Source organism: Chelonia mydas, chromosome 5, assembly GCF_015237465.2.
Source record: "Chelonia mydas isolate rCheMyd1 chromosome 5, rCheMyd1.pri.v2, whole genome shotgun sequence".
Classification (NCBI taxonomy): Eukaryota; Metazoa; Chordata; order Testudines; family Cheloniidae; genus Chelonia; species Chelonia mydas.
In genome coordinates, this window is record NC_051245.2 from 28,320,208 (window position 1) to 28,337,447 (window position 17,240).

Consider the following 17,240-nt stretch of genomic DNA (forward strand, 5'->3'; position numbering starts at 1 on the left):
CTGATCTCCTATATCACACAAGCCATAGGATTTCACCCATTTACCTGTGCACTGAGAAAAATGAGTTGGATTTGACTAAAGCATCTATTCTAGAAGACATCAAGAGAAGGAGAACCCATCACTTCCCTTGGTAAAGCCTAGACCTACATAAATTTGTGAGGTTAGACATTATTTTGTTTGAACGCAATATAGGATTACTGAATTATATATGCTAAAACATGAAAATATGGGGCAGTGCTTTTCTCTCAGGCAATATTAGCAGAATGATAGGAAAATATATATATGCTATTAAATCGATCATATGGTTTTTTTCTCAGCAAAGGTTACATACCTGAATTCTTCAGTTCTTCAGCACTGTATTGATAAAGAAGGTCATATGTGCCACCCATTGATCCAGAAGCGTAGTAATGAGTCCCAAAGTCATCAAAAATTCTGCTATATAAAGCATAGTTGTACTCCAAAGGCAGGTGGTTAAGTGCCTTTAAAAAGATACTTGAGAGCTGCAGATCTGATTGTTTTATTGTGAAGTTTGAAACTGCAATCACTTTATGGACCCTAATAAAGTTGGAATTCTAGAAAGAAAGAAAAAAATGAGACACTAGATACCCTTATTCTCTGGTTCAAGACAAGCAGCAAAAAGGCTGAGAATACGTTCATTTCCCTTTGTATATTGTAAAAAGGGGCAAATACATTATATTTTATGTTTCTTTGATCCTGGGTAAACTAGCACCAATGAATGCAGAGCTCAATTCACTTGAGGCTACAAGCACTTGGTTACATTTGAGAGTATATGTCTCATTGCATGATAGACACATAGACAAAACGTATTCTTATTAATTATTACTTGTATGATGTTAGAGTGCAGGGACCACAACTGAGCTCAGGACCCTTTCATTCATTCTATACAAACACAGAATAAGTGACAGTCCCTGTTCTGAAGAATGTGCAGCCCAAATAGACAAGGCAAAGAGAGCTGGGAGGAAGGAATGTAACATGCAAGCAGAGTGATAGGTGTGATGGTTTGCAACTATCACGTTAGTTCCATGATTTTGTTTTCTTAACTTTTTCAGGGTGGTTTTTGGAGGTAGGGGATTCGATCGGTGTTGCCAATTCCCATGATTTTATCATGAGTCTCACAGTATTTGGTGTTTTTCTCACAGCCACAGCTGGAATCAAGACATTGCGTCAGAATTTCGGCTTTCAAGTTTCTAGCCCGCAGGATGGCAGGGAAAAGCTTGAAACTACAAAGAAAGTGCACCCACAGGGATCAGAAACCAGAAGGCAAAGAAAAAGAAAACAAAACTGTGCTTTGAAAGTTTCATGATTCTGAAACCAGTCTCACGATTTTGGGGCACCTGACTCACGGTTTCTGAATGCTTGGGATTTTGTTAGCTAAATAGATAGACAAAGAGAGGGAGAGGAAAGGAGGTGGATGAGGCTGAAAAGAAGAGACTTTCAGGGTGCGCACAGGATGATGTTGGAGCAAACAACGTCAATAGATGGGAGAGAATGTCCAGAGTAAAACAAAAAACAAAAACAACGACATGAAAAGAGGCACTGATGACATAATCAGAAGCTGCAGCTTCCTGCGTCAGCTGCTTCTCTCTGCGCAGACCAAGAGATGCTGGGGAAACGAAGGGTAACCCCAGCTGGATCTCAGCTTCCCCTTCCCCACGGTTGGCCAGTCACAATTTTAGCTCATTTTATAGAGTTTGCATTGAATTCCAGGATGCCCATCTAACATTTCACATCGCAGTTACAGGGAGATTTGAAATAAATGACCTAAGAGATGCCACTTGTATTTCTCCTTAGGACATACTGAGATACTCAAACTGACCCTTGGTAGCACAAGTTCCTATTGAAGTTGGGACTGATCCTGTACCCACTGAATTCAATGGGAGCTCATGCCATCAACTCTGACAATAAGATGTCTCAAGCAGAACACCCAAAATGAGTGGCCACTTCTGAAAATATTGGCCTAAATGCTTAGTCAGGCCAAATGTGCATTAATTTCAATGGGAATTTTGCATGATTTAGGACATCAGGATTTAGCCAACAGTTTCATTCCCTAGTATTTCTCAGGGCTTTTCTTGGACTTTCTCTCTGGTTTTGTACCTATCCACTCACGAATGGCATAGATACTTTTCACACATTTCCACTGAATGTGTGCATCCTTGTTTTTACCCTCACTTGTCTCAGAAAGCGTATATTTTCTAATTGTGTCCAACTCAGCTGTCTTTTGTATTGTACGTGTGTATCATGTATCTGCAATTTCTACTGGTAAATGTATTTCTAAATGCCTGTGACAAGCAATTCTTTGCAGAACAATTTCCCAGAAATTTAATATCTACCCAATAATTACTACATTCAAACATAGAAATGCTCAGGATTTTTGGCACTATAAGATATCTAAACTTTCTAGCAACTTGGAAATCTTAAATCTAATTATCTTTGGGCAGATGCTTCCCCTATAAAACTGTAGAGATCCTCATGACATCAGTAAAACCTACTTATGCCAGTGGTAAACTTATCCCTTAGGAGTACTAAATATCAGTACTAAATATTATTACAAATATTTATCTTGGTCAGGGTAGACTATTTAGTATGATATTGTGCCAAATTCTGCTCAGTTACATGAACATAACTTCAGTGACTTCAATTAACATATACACAATCTACTTAGTTCATTGTGGTGTAACCCAAGGCAGCACAACTGGCCAGTGTGAGACTTGGCAGTTTTGATTGAGAAGGGGATATACAATTAATTCATGGGGACATTTTCTCTGATTTCAAGCAATACTGTTTCATTCCTGTAAGTTTTAAATAAGGACAAACTCAAAGTGAAGTCAAAACTGCTGTGTTTCACCTGTTTGTACATTGAACCCATTAGATTCACATGATTTCAGCCACACACTCCAGCCAGTAGGGACAGAAGCAACCAAATCAGGGACTGCTGCCCTGGTGGGGAGGGGGCGAAATGGGTCCAAGTTGGGGCCACCGCTACCCCCATTACTTGCTTTGGATCAACAATAGTGCAGAGGTGGCCCCCTGAACTCTGGGGGCACTAGGACCTATGTGGTGCCTCTCCTGCCCCCCAACTCCCAGTCTGGGCACTGGAGAAAACTGCAGAGAGGAGCTGGCCAGAGATTCCAGCTGGTAGGAGCAGACGCAGCCAAAGCAGGGATCTTCAGACATCCAGAGAACTTTCTACAGTTTTGACTGAGCTTTCTCTGTCCTGACTGTACCTGACTGGCTGTTTGCTCCAACCCTCCTGCTCCCCTCCCAGCCTATTCACCAGAGCTTCACTCCACTCCTGACCCCCATATGCTCTTCTCCCCTTCCCTGTCGCCCTACTTCCTTCTGTTTCCATTTAGCTGCTCCCCTCTTAAGTAACCCCCCTTCCAAATATCATGGAATTAACATGACATTTGCCACCATCACATTGTTCACTCTGCTTGTATATTTTACCCCTTTCCTCACCCTATGTTTGTCTTATCTATTAGACTGTAAGCTCCTTGGGACAGGGACTGTCTACTACTCTGTACAATGAGGCCCCACTCTTGACTGACTCTGAGGAACTACCATGCTACACATGTTAAATTAAAAAAAAAAAGATTCCATTGTGAAACAAACTGGCTAGGATTTCTCAAACTAGGTTCAATTTTAAAATTTATGTTAACACTCATGAATCTTAGACAATCTTGTAAGGAAACGAGAAAGTCAGGTAGGTTTCTGGATCCATTGCTAGCATTTTGCACCACCCTAATCATGATTAGAAGCAGCAGCTACTGTGACATATTTAACTATGCTCTCTGTTTTCTCTGTTGTGTACTGCCCTCTTAAATTTCTAAAGGTGTCTCTGATTTGCAGAGGCCAGCAGTCATTTTGCATTCAGTTCAATACAGACTTCTCAGAGATGGCAAACACACACACTGTATACTCTCTGGTAGGGACTTTACTTCTGTTCTTTCTTGGTCTGTGGTTCTTAACCTAAGATTACAGACATTTCTGGCTGAAAAGAAGTGCCTGTTTACTTTTTATGCATGAAAAACTATACAGATACATTCTTATTAAACTCTTCCCTCTCCACTCAATAAGATTCTTGGCAGCTGTTAAATTATGAAAAAACAATAGTTTTTGGAAGAAGCCTATCGCTTCACTGCAGACATTAAAAACCAACTGTGATTTTTTTTTCATTTTTTGGGGAAAATTATCTTTTTATGAAAAACATCATAAGCCACATGTTTTATTTGATATGCTAATGTCAGCATTTTTGTGATTTTGTGTCCATTCATTTTGGATTCCAATGCACATATAAGTAGCAAAGAAAAGTGCTGTACATTGATAACTCCCCTGTATTTGTGGAGAATGGTTTCTTGAATTAAGTAGTTCAAACTCAATCTTAACCAGTTAACTGCTGCCCAGTGTACCAGGCGCACCTGTAAAGGCAAATGGGCTTAATCCAAAATCCAGTAAAATCAGAACGAGTCTCTCTGTTGACTTCAATGGACTTTAGAACAGGCAGTTACAGACCTACCAAATACTTCTGGTACATCCTGGCAATCTATTGGTCTCAAAGCAATGTTCCTTTTCATTGGCAGGGTAGGAGTTCAGTGATAAAAAATAAGGGAAATACTTAGCATTATATAGCATTTTGAACATGCAAAGAGCTGTGCAGTTATTAACCAAATAATTTACAGGGAATGGTCTTAAAGATATTCTGCTTTTGCCTTTGAGAGCTAGATAACTTTGTCACGGCTCTCCCTAAATTTAATATACAGAATAGGACAAGTAATAAATGTTATGTAATTTGAGAGGGGTCAGAGAAGAGTCATGAATATGATTCAAAGATTTGAAAAATGCTTTATAGAAGACCCTCAAGGAGCTTAATCTAGTTAATTTATCAAAAAGAAGGCCAAGGAGTGACTTTATTGCTGTCTATAAGGGCATACTCAGGAAAAAACAGAAATTTGATAGTAGCAGGCTCTTCAGTTTAGCCAACAAAGATATAACAAGATCCAATTGCTAGAAACCGAAGCTCGACAAATTCAGATTAGATCTGAGGTTCTTTTTTTTTTTTTTTTAAACAGTGAGGGTAATTAGCCATTGGACAATTTATTAGGGATTCTGTATCACTGGAAATCTTTGAATCAAGGTATGCTCTAGTTCAATAACTATTGGATAGACTACCAATAACCTGACAGTTCCAAGCCTCTGGTATTATAAGGTGAGAGTTACCAGAGGTGAAAAATAATGTGGATTTATTCCCATATTTATAAAATCACAAACCAGGTTGAACTTTATTTCCTCTGGGCCATTTTCTCAAACAACTGCCTGGGCTTGGAGTGAGGGGTTGGGTTACCTGACCTGTTAAACTCAACTCTGATATATTCTTAGAAGACAGGTATCCTATGATGTTTTGACATGGTACTTTCCCACACAGTTGTATCTGTTTAAAGATATATTATAGGTATCTCTTGTGGCATAAGGAAGAAAAAAATCTTATTTATACGTAAGTCCAATGGAATTTTATAGGTATAAAATGTAGATCTATCTCCTAGAAGTCATTTAAAGGGCAAGGTGATAACCCATGTGTGAAAAAACAATGTTTATATTTCACCGAAGTGAACAAAATTTCCTATTCTTAAACTAAGAGGTTATCTGGGTTTGACAATCATTTCAGCCCTGAGTACCCATTTTCCTTTCTCTCATTTAGCATAGAAAAGTTTCTTGTGCTAGCTTGATTATAAAACATACTCTTTTGAAGATCTGTCATTCCTGGGATTGAACAGATGGAGATTGAAGGAAATAATAAAATATGAGATCTAGTTTATTATACCTTTTTATATGAGGCTTCAATGGCTTCCTTGAAGGAGGAAGATGATGTGATTTTTACACGTCTCTTTTTTGAGAAGAGACCTGGGATCCCAGAAGAGCTTCTTCCAGAGCCAGTGTATGAACTATCACTAGCAGATTCAGTGTGCAGAGGAATTATATCCTGATAGAAATCTGATGCCACATCATCCTCTTCATTTTCCACCTAGAGAGGCAGAAATGCAAAACAAGCTCACCCAAAGGGTTGTTCATTAGATTATTATTAAAAAATGAAGTTCGAAATTTTCTGGGAGCAACACATTTGAATGTTTAACAATTGACAAAAAGACAAGAAAAAAGTCCATTGATTACACAAGGGACTGTTTTTAGAAGCTGATGGTTAAAATGTGCAAAAGGTATATGCACGGAAAGGCATTTGGACATGAAAATAGGTCAAATGGGTGTTTTTGCATGCACTTATTCATTTATATATCAAATACATATTTGAATGTAGACAGTTTCAAGTGCAACTGATGTCAGACTTTGAAAATGTGTCTGAAAAGCCTTAACAATGTTTCCCACTTTCAACATGCTTTTCAAAGCTGTTGATATTCAAAGGAGCTCAGACCTTCCACAGTTGCAAGTCCCTTCGTACATACAAGGGATGAGACAACTGGTTTGCGTAAAATAAGAAATGATTCACATTTTCAGCCCAACTCAAGCAAATCCAAAATAAAACATTTTGGGAAATTTGAAAAACTTCAGTTCATGTTAGTTTGGTTGGGTTTTTGTCGATTTCTAGTTCTGCACACTGCTCCACTCTCCAATTTAAGCTGGGAGCAGGAGGGAAAGAATTGAAATACTATGAGTAATGCCATTCTCATTGAATCTCTAGCCCAGCGTTTCCCAAACTTTTTTGGTCACGGAACACTTTTTAGCCTATTACAGAACACTTATATTATTATTTTGTAGTCGTTTGGTTTTCAGATAAAAAATTGCATTATTTATGCTCAAATATATTTTATTTTATAAAACAAAGCAAACATACAAATTTAAAATAACTTGAACTAACAATTTCTAACTGGAAAGCGCGTATAAAGTAGTACAAAAATCAAGTGCAAGAGTCAAAATTAAATTCTAGATTCTTTCACGGAACACCTATTCACATCATGCGGAACATAGTTTGGGAAACTCTGCTCTAGCCTATTTCAAATTACAAAGCACTGAAACTTAAGAGGGAGATTCTGGTCCAATGATCTTTCTAGCTCAAAGCATGTTGTATATGTGAATATATAGATCCAGATGTACATACAGCAGAAACCTCTAAACCTGCTATAATTTGCTAATTTCTTTTGGTGGATGAAAACTCACTATGTCACGAGGACAGCTTTGCAGAGACATGGAGCAAAACAATTTGCTTCTCCCATAATTAAACGTTTCTGCACTTCTCTACACTTGAACCTGGATGGCTACTAAATCTACAAGCTTTGTACTTGCAAATCCAGTTAAACTCCCTACATCGCGCCTTTGGAAGTGTGGTCTTTGTGCAATCACACCTCTTGCATCACTGGTAAAAAATATGGCTGCAGTTAGTATAAAATCTGCAATGTGGATCTCATCCATAGCGTGGACCTTGTTGCACACTTTGCCTTATTCCGTCGACAGAGCTGCCATTGACATCAATAAAGATCTGTAGTGATCTGTCTCCAAAGTGATGTACCCTTGTCATAGCTCTTAGGTACTTTTCTTGAGTCATAATCTAGAATACATCACTGCTTAACACACCCATATATCTCATATGGGCATCTCAGAACGGAGCTGTTGTTTAGTGGCTTTACTCCTCAGACAGTACCTGAAAGTGGATAGTCTCAAGATTTGCAGGAACACGAAATGATTTCCTTGTGTCATTGCCTTTTACTGTTGTGCATTTTCCTCCGTTGAATGAGTTATCAAGGATTTCTCCTCGGCTCTCTCCAGCCAGAAGATGAAAACTAGAAAGAAAGTAATCTTCCGAAGTTAAAAAGACATGGAAAGATAATAGGGCTAAAACCTGGTGTAAATCAACATAGCTGAAAAGAATGTAGGTTTACATCAACTAAGGATCTAATCAATGGATTTTATGTTGATGCTTTGAAAGAAATTCTTCCTACAAGAGTTCTGAACTCATGAAGAATGCATCTCAAAAATGCACCTATACTTTCACACTTGTCTGTCTCTATTGATTCAGGACGCTACGCCACACCCATCACTGGGGAACTGGAGTACCTAGGGCTGTAATGTTTGAAAAGGCTGCACATATATCCCCTCTGTGCTATGCTCTGGGTCTTTGGATTCGATTCTGGATTAGAAGCACTCTATGGCAGAAGAGCAAGTTGCATACAGTCACCCAGTAAAATTGTTCTTTTCAGCTGACAGTAGCAAACAAAACATAACTTTAAATGATGTTGGGTAAAAATCTAATCAAAGAAATTCACATGTAGTGCAGAGCAAGACATGTTTAGGAAAACATTCTCCAATGAACAGAAGGGCTCAGACACAATGTAACTGCACATTTCTGATGTGTGGAGCCCAGGCTGCCAAGAGGGCACGTGGGGGGCCCCAAGCCCCCAGAGACTAGTGCTTGTATGGCTCTCTCTATAGCATCCTGTATAGGAAACAAGGGAGCGCTGTGGCTTTGTGGCTAAGTAAATGCAATTGCCAAGTGCCATCACGTGTGCTTAATTATAGTCTTATAATTTTCTGATACTCTTAATAAAAAAATACCAGGTATTTTGTGCAGTTGGATTCACTAATGTACCAGCGCAGCCTTTAGATAGTAACTACCTCATTTACCCAAGTGTTACTGAGATAAAAACACCATAACCTATGAAAAAGGCAAGCAAAAGCAACATACCCATTGCCCATTAACTGTACACTGGGGATGCTCTCATATCTCCTGTTGCACACGGTCTTTTTCCGCCGACAGTCCCTTTCATCTGAGTTGTCCCCGCAGTCGTTCTCTCCATTGCACTCCAAACTTTTGGCAATGCAGCGACCTGTTCCAGAGAAACCGCAGCAGCAAAAATGTTTTTCGTACAATAGCTCTGTCCGTTAGAATGAAGGTAAGACAAAGAGACGTTTCTAATGCTTCAATAATTAGGGGGTCTGAGTCTGCAGGAAGAAAAGAACTCTAGGGAAATAACAGAAATGCCTTCGTTGTTCTAGCAGGGAGCAGCTTCTCTTGTTCTAATGGTTGTCCACATGCAGAATTGCCCTGGTTTAACTTAAGATTTGCCAAAAGCCTATGTGAAGATTCTTTCTTTGGTTTAACTCAGGCTTATTTTAATTGAGGAACAGGCCAAAGCTAAATCTACATAAGCCACCTTTAAATCTACTTAAGAGTATCCACCCAGAATTTTGCACTAGTTCAGTTAAACTGGTGCAGATCAAGGCCTAAAACTCTAAAGAGCCATGTACATACACAGAGGAACCCATGCAAAGAATCTCTTCTTGTTAAGAGCATTGCTGTTCTTCAGTAAACAGAGCTCATGCTGACAAACCGCCCGGGCTCAAGTTTCTTGCAGACACAATGAAGACAGAAGGAAGCAGCACAAAGATATAAAGCTCCTATTTTACACACAAATGCCTTGGTGATCCGTTCTCTAACTTCTTCTTTCCAAAACTCCACAAATGCATAGGAAGGATTTGGAGAGTACATACAGCATGTCATTCTTCAAATAAGTAGCCTATTACCTTTATGATTTTGATTTGAACATCTGATTTAGTGGCTATGGAGTGAATAGCACCATTACCGTTTTCACACTGGAACTTATTCCTGCAGTCAACTTCCTCTATGTTGCAAAGTTTAGTTGGGAAGCATCTCCGGGAATCCACCAATTGTTCAGTACAGGCCTGTCCCCTGAACTGAGATGGGCGCCGCAAGGACCTGACACGAAACTGAAAGGAAACAGAGGAAAAATTGGGTTATTTTTGTGTTTACCTAGTCTCTAGCTAGATATTAATTAGTATTAGTATTAATGAGCAGTGGGTAGAGCTATACACAACTGGATACTGCTGGCTAGAACTGGAGTTGAATGAATTGCATGGGTGTAACTCCAGAGTTAGGCAGAGCAGAATCAGACCCACTATGTATCTTTGTCTGCAGTCGAGATTATGTTTCCTTATAGGCTTCATTGTTTGTGATTATTTGTGATCCATAACTGCATTACTATATTAGCTATGCTGAGTTCCAGGCACCATCTCTCAGCCCAGGTCATCCCTTCCAATCATTTGGAATTTATTTAGTCTTATCTTTGTATTTGTTTTGGAAATCACACCCTTCTGTCTTCAAGGCCATTTATATAAAGCTGCCAAGCATCATCCAGAGACCAGAGAGAGATTTGTACAAGGCTGGAGGGGAACGTGTGTGAGGGTGGGGTGGAGTTGATTATCAGTGCAAGCCAATTTTTTTAGCTTGAAACAGGAAAATACACTGCATCAATATCTATGTGATTAAAAACAAAGCAGTATTTCATATGCATGTTTTTAAACAAAAACTGAGTAAACAAGAGAGGCCGAGGGTTCTGTACCATCGGTGCTAGAATTAGGGATATTAGGGGTGCTGCCGCACCCCCTGGCTTGAAATGGTTTCCAACGTATACAGGCTTTACAGTTTGGTTAAGTGGCTCTGAGCTCCCCCACTACACAAATTATTCCAGCACCCCTTTTCTGTACAGTTTCAAAAATGCACAATGCAGTTATGAGTTATTGCTCCCTGAAGCTCTTGATGTTTGTATGTGGGGCTGCTGCTGTGCTTCTCAGTTCCTGCCGTTCCTCTCTGTACCAGCTCAGCCTGACTCTAGAGAGAAGATGGTGAGCACATTCTCCAAACAAATGTCACATGGGCTAAATCATCTCCCAAGGAAAACATCCATACTTCCTTACACACCCCACTTGGGTGGAGCAGTTTGGTAGCCTGAGGAGCTGCAGGAAGCATGACTATCTACGCACATAGATGTCTGAAGTCCCATAGACCATAGCAATTGCCTAACCGGATCAGGCCCATGGCCCATCTAACCCAATATCCTGTCTCAGATAGTGGCAGCACCAGATACTTCAGAGGAAGGTGTAAAATGCCACAATGGGATAATCTGCCCTCCATGAGGGAAATCCCACATGGCTCAGGGCATCTATGAAATGGGCAAGCCATTATATGCTTCTTTCTGGACTCATACTGCATTTCGGCAGCATGGCTCTCTTAAGAATTAGCTACCTGGATTGGTCTCATCAGATTCTGAAATACCTTTGAAAATATGACCCTAAAGATTTAATTAGGCGCCTAAATACTTTTGAAAATCTTGCCTTTAGAAGCAGAGTTGGAATGAATGTTGAAAGAAGCAGTCTTAATTCCCACTGCCAGACTAGGACAGTATTTGCACCCTTTTTATCTTTTTTTTTTTTAAATCCCATTAGAGTGGATGATCTGACCCCATCAATGTAATTATCCCCCACTTTAGAATGCATTGACAAATACTGTGGAATATTCTAACAGCTCTGTCATTTTGGGGTGACCCAAAGAGACCTGTTAATTTGATGGCAAAATTTACCTCATCTACGGGAGACTTGTTCCTAATATTGACACTACCCCTTGAGAAAGGAGACTTGGCAGATTTGCTGCCTTTTTGTATGAACATATGTGTGACTATGATTTGTGGTATCCAAACGTGTTACCTCTCTCTCTATTCTGAGCTGTTTCTTTTAATTGACTCCCCCATATTCCTGCTGATGCCAATTTATTATTGATTTCCCCTGTTCCCTTGGACTGTGCAAATCAGTTTGCCATGTGGTTCAGTATCTGAAATGCAAACAACACAGTCACATTTCCTCATACTCACCCATCAAATTTATTTTCCACCTACTTGTTTTTTAACACACGGGTCACATTCCGACCAAGGACCAAAGTCTCCAAGCTGACAGTTTATAGGACATGCCTGCTCGTTACATGCCCGGGATTCCTGCTTTGCGCACACTTGGTCACAGAAATTTTTTGTATAATACTCATCCAATCTTATTTGCCTAAAATGTAAAAAGTTAAAAATGATTAGTTTAGTTACAGCCCTGTTAAAAAGTGGGAACTGGCTGCAAAGTTTGTCTCCAGGGGTGAACTTCCTCCAGCTTTGGGGTGAGAGATGTTCACATCTGAGGTTTTTGAGTTCCGATCACTATAATGATAAGAGACAGTTGTGAATTTGGATCCAGCCAATCCAAACTTCCTCAATGTTCAGGGGTTTAATGGAACAGGGGTCTTGATTCAGGTCCATCTCTATGGCAAGGTGCCATCAGATGCGAACAGAAAAAGATCAGATTTTAATACCCAGAGATAAGGAGCAGCTTCTGTGCATGAAAGAAAGAGAAGAATCCAGTTGGATGATATACCAATGTAACAAGGAAACCTGTACCTCTGAAGTTAGGCATAATTTACCTTCTGTTGCAGAATTAAAACACTGATGCAGAATTCAATATTTACGGGACAAGCTTTTTTGAGACTGCCCAGTTTGACTCCTTCATACCTGTTCAAAGGCAGTGCATTGTGATAGCCAGACCTTCCAGCCAAGAGCGCAGCACTCCATGAAGCTCATCAATATCACTCCAGAGTTGGCTTGGATAATGGTGGGTCACTCACATATACACTGCTTACTGGAGAAATGCAGGATTGAACCCATCATTACCAGAATAAATTAATATTGGGCTGTTCTATGTCCTTACTATAAGGTTCGTGAGCAAGAAAGTTTCACTTGGAGACATCTTAATTTTTTTTAAATGTACTTTGTGATGAGACTTTAAACTTTTCATAGCTATTCATCATCTAAATACTGGGACAGGCCAACTGTTCCTTTTTCCTTATAGGTTATGGATGCAACAACTTCCAAAATAAAAATAAAAATTATTACACAGCATTCTGCAAGTCCTTGGGTATTTTTAGATTTGCCAACCCCAAAGTGATATTTTCCTAACAGTACACCTGAAACAGAAAAGTGAAGAGGTGAAATCAATCTTGTAGTTCACACCTACCTTTGCCTGGTCTGGGTTCCATAATTGCAAGTTTTTGAACAGCTTGACCATGATCCCCAGGGGTAATGTTCACAGTAGCACCCCTGGCTGCTCTGAATCACTGTGCCCAGGATGATAAGGCACACTAATATACTCTTGTCCATAGTCTGAAGGTGTCCAGCTACACAAAAATGAATATACAGTGCAAGAGCAACATAAATTGGAACATACATATTTTTGTGCCCATCTCTTAATAGTAATTTGTTTTTCATTATCTTCATCTTGAAAGTACAGTAAGGCAGAGATCTCATCCAAAATACAATGTAACTGACTGAGATTTCTGGAAAGCGATTATTGTTCAAGGGATTTATCTGTTAATATTTTAAGAACAATCCTGTGTCACACAAGTCAATAGGAGTTTTGCTATTGACTAGAATGGGAGTAGGATTGAGCCCTAAATGAGTATTTATAACACCATTTCAGATGAAGAAATTGTCTAAATCTTCATGTATGTGACCAATAATAATTTGATCCTGCTATCCTTACTCAGGGGTATTCCCAATAGATATTTTGCTTGAATAAAAAACAGGATTAGGAACAACATTTGTTTCAAATTAAGCCTGAAACAATAGAACACTATCCCCTAATGAACGAAGATCAGATACATTTTGACCCTAATCCTTCAATGGGACTAGTCACAGGCTTAAAATAAACCATTGTGCTTAAGTGCTTTGCTGTATGAGGCCACTGTTTCTACAGTTTTTCCTTGCTACCTTGAGTACCATCAGATACATTTCAATTCCTGTTTTATTTCACTGGGCGGCCTGTCTAAGCTACAGAGTGGTAGCCGTGTTAGTCTGGATCTGTAAAAGCGGCAAAGAGTCCTGTGGCACCTTATAGACTGACAGACGTATTGGAGCATAAGCTTTCGTGGGTGAATACCCACTTCGTCGGATGCATGTAGTGGAAATTCCCAGAGGCAGGTATAAATATGCAAGCAAGAATCAGGCTAGGGATAACGAGGTCAGTTCAGTCAGGGAGGATGAGGCCCTCTTCTAGCAGCTGAGGTGTGAACACCAAGGGAAGAGAAACTGCTTTTGTAGTTGGCTAGCCGTTCACAGGCTTTGTTTAATCCTGAGATGATGGTGTCAAATTTGCAAATGAACTGAAGCTCAGCAGTTTCTCTTTGAAGTCTGGTCCTGAAGTTTTTTTGCTGCAGGATGGCTACCTTTAAATCTGCTATTGTGTGTCCAGGGAGGTTGAAGTGTTCTCCTACAGGTTTTTGTATATTGCCATTCCTAATATCTGATTTGGTTTCATTTATCCTTTTACGTAGGGATAAGCTACAAACTCCCACTATCCCAGGCTCAGCAGAGAAGAAACCCAGAGTGAATGATGGCCCACTAATAATTCCTACATATCAATTAATATGTATTTGATGAGTGATCAGATTACAGAAAGGTCCTTGGAAAATAATATTTAGAAAATATACAAAGCTCTTCAAAGTGGTACATCAATGACTAATCCCTTGAAGGCAAGTTGATTTTTGACAAAAATCTTATTCACATTTAACAGATGGAACAACTGAACACAGAAGTTACGTGATTTGCTAGTGCGTAAGTAGCAGAGCAGAGATTAGAACTTCTGGCTTTCCTGGAGTCCCTGCCTCCCAGTCCCCTACTAAATCCAGTTATGGTACTTCCCACCTAAAAATGACCAAACTCTACTGAAATTATTTTCATGTTACTTTGTTCATGCCTTACCTGTGTGCAGATAAAGGCTCACTTCTTCTGATCTGCTAGAGTATCTATAATAAGTACACTGACAATTACCAAAGTTATATACAGTTTATGCACACTATACAGGTGAATTAATCCATTTAAAAGTAGACTTACCCTGGTGCTTCACATACACTGAAATCAAGAGCAAAAAAACCCACTTGGCTAATTTACCACAAGATGGTTGGCTGCAAAGTCAGTCAGTTTCAGTTTTATGTAACCTCAGCATGGTATGAAAGATTTTTCAAAGCCTTTTCAAGAGGTGCAGAGGTTCTGTTTGTTGTAGTTACATTTTAATCAAAGACCCGCTGGTGGTATTATAGCTTTCAGACAAGCTGGCTGACTGCCAGCACCTCTGTGATTACCTTTAAAAATGCATCTTATGCTTTGGTGTTGTGCTAGGAATTCCTCTTTATACTATGTAGACCTTTGGGAATATGCAATTATTTTAAAGTGGTTGTTCAGAAACACACATATGCACATGGATACACACACACACTTTTCTACAATATAGGAGGCTGAGTAATGCTTATTTGCATATCAGTGTGCGTATACAGAAAGGAATGAACTTTATCTTGCAGTATTGATGCATTATCATGTCTGTGGGAAGGTTGATGGGGCATGGCCATCTTTAGTATTAAACCAGCAAAACCCAGGGAAAAGCAGACATAGGATGATTTATTCAAACAGCTGGTCAAACATAACAAGGAAGAAAATATGGCCACATGTGAATATATATATATATATTTTTTTTTTTCCTTTAAAGAATCACTTTAAACCTATCTGGTTAGGTTCTCAGCTGCTCTAAACTGGCATAACCAATTATGCCAGTTTACACCAGATGAGAATCTGGTCCATCATTTTTTATAGTGAGTTATTTTTAGGCAGATTATATTTCACCAGTGGCAAAATAAAGCCTACTGTGTGCACTCTTCTCTGGATTTTGATAAAGAAGCACTGAACATTAAAGTTAGCAAGACACATCCTTCCCCATACCTCTTCCCATAAAGTGACTGTCATCCATTAAACAAACACTGTGACAGCACTACTGGAAGTTAAAGTCTGCTCTTTTCCTTACACAGAGTTATGCAGTAAAACATTAATCAACCTCCACATCTCAAAAAAAAATCCCACTGTATAGCAACTAATACTTCTGTCCATACATGACAGAATAGCTACTACTCTTCTTCTGTCATGAGGATGTCAGTTCCTGATTCCTACTTAAGTCAAATTAATACCAAGTGTTGCAGATCTCCTTGATATACCTGATAATACCTCAATACAATTCGGCCCCCAATTTGAGAACAACTGATTTAGGTAGAAAGCTAATGAAATTCCACTAAGGTGTGACAAGTTCCATAATAAATTGTATTAGTAGACACAACTATAATACATAAGGGTCAATCCACCACAGAATATCAAATCCTGTATATTCTCCACAAGGCCTTGGAAGGAAAGTTGGTCTCCCAAAGAAGCCAAAGACCAAACAGGCAGACTGCTCCAGGACTGAGATTATTTAAACTGCCTCTTTGCATCCGGTCCTCTTTGCACTGCTTCCACCGGACCTTCGGTGGGCACAAAGACTAATGCAGGAAGTACGAGGTGTGGGTAATTCTCCTTCACGACTACTTCCAAGGGAAGGGTAGACTGATTAGTTTTGTGATGGAGCTCTCTATCTAGTTTGTTTAAAGCACAATTTCCTGAGGGATGGTGTGAGGGCTACTCTGAACACACTAAAGAGACAGGGATTGCTGCTAGTGAACCAGCAGTAACCTTCATTCCAGACACCACAAACAATAGCGATGTCCTCCCTAGTAGAACCTTCACATTCTAGCAGTTACTCAGGGCCAGATTTACAAAAGCACCAAAAGATGCACACATACCTAGTGGGATTTTCAATAGCAGTCCTAGGTGCTTAATGCCCAAGACTTTAGGTGCTTAACCGGTTTAGGCACTTTTGTAAATCCCATTGAGTGCCTATCTGCATCTTTAGGTGTCTTAGTACCTTTGTAAATCTGGTCATCACAGACTACCTCCTTCCAAGTCCTAGGACTATGCTAGATTGTAAACAATTTGGGGGCAAGGACAGTTCTTTTGTCCTGTATTGTACAGCTCTAGGGGTCCGGGTTCATGACTGCGGCTCATAGGTGCCTGGATAATAGAACTAATAATATAGAAGAGATGTTGAATAGTTGAGATGAGTGTGTCCCATCACCACCAATTGCTCATTTTCCATGGCTTCCTTTCTTGCCAACCCAAGTTAATCTCTGGAATTGAGCTGTTAGCAATAAAATTACACTTTTCTCTAGCTACAACCCCTTTGTTGTTTTTTATATTCCAGTAGTGCCTAGATGCCCTAGTTCAGATTGAGGCTCCATTGTGTTAGGCGCTATACGAACATAGTCACAGACAGCCCCTACCCTGAAGAACTGTCTGTATGAATAGGCAAAACAGGCAAAGGGTGGGAGGGAAAACAGGGGTACAGAGATGCAGCTTGTCCAAGATCACTAAGGAAAGCGAAGAAGAGAAATGTAATCTCTTGACTCCCACTACAGTGCCCTACCAGTGAGAGAACGCTGCCTTTCAAGCTTCCTTCACTCTCAGCTGAGTGGCAAGAAT

General features: G+C 39.7%; 1 protein-coding gene across 2 annotated transcripts in view; it reads right to left on the minus strand.

Annotated features, from left to right (window-relative positions):
• The window catches only part of C6 (complement C6), a 37,361-nt gene extending 22,489 nt beyond the window's left edge, over window positions 1-14,872 (minus strand). Inside the window, exons 1-9 of one of the 2 annotated variants that reach the window (XM_007065721.3) lie at window positions 14,739-14,872; window positions 14,607-14,650; window positions 12,865-13,024; window positions 11,712-11,868; window positions 9,606-9,750; window positions 8,708-8,849; window positions 7,667-7,805; window positions 5,840-6,040; window positions 332-572 (exon numbers count right to left, since the gene is read on the minus strand). In XM_007065721.3, coding sequence (XP_007065783.2) covers window positions 332-572; window positions 5,840-6,040; window positions 7,667-7,805; window positions 8,708-8,849; window positions 9,606-9,750; window positions 11,712-11,868; window positions 12,865-13,007 — 1,168 coding nt within the window. In that variant the 5' untranslated portion in view covers window positions 13,008-13,024; window positions 14,607-14,650; window positions 14,739-14,872. The remainder of the gene's footprint in view (window positions 1-331; window positions 573-5,839; window positions 6,041-7,666; window positions 7,806-8,707; window positions 8,850-9,605; window positions 9,751-11,711; window positions 11,869-12,864; window positions 13,025-14,606; window positions 14,651-14,738) is intronic. The other variant, XM_043547521.1, reaches the window with a different exon arrangement.
• Window positions 14,873-17,240: the final 2,368 nt, after the last annotated feature.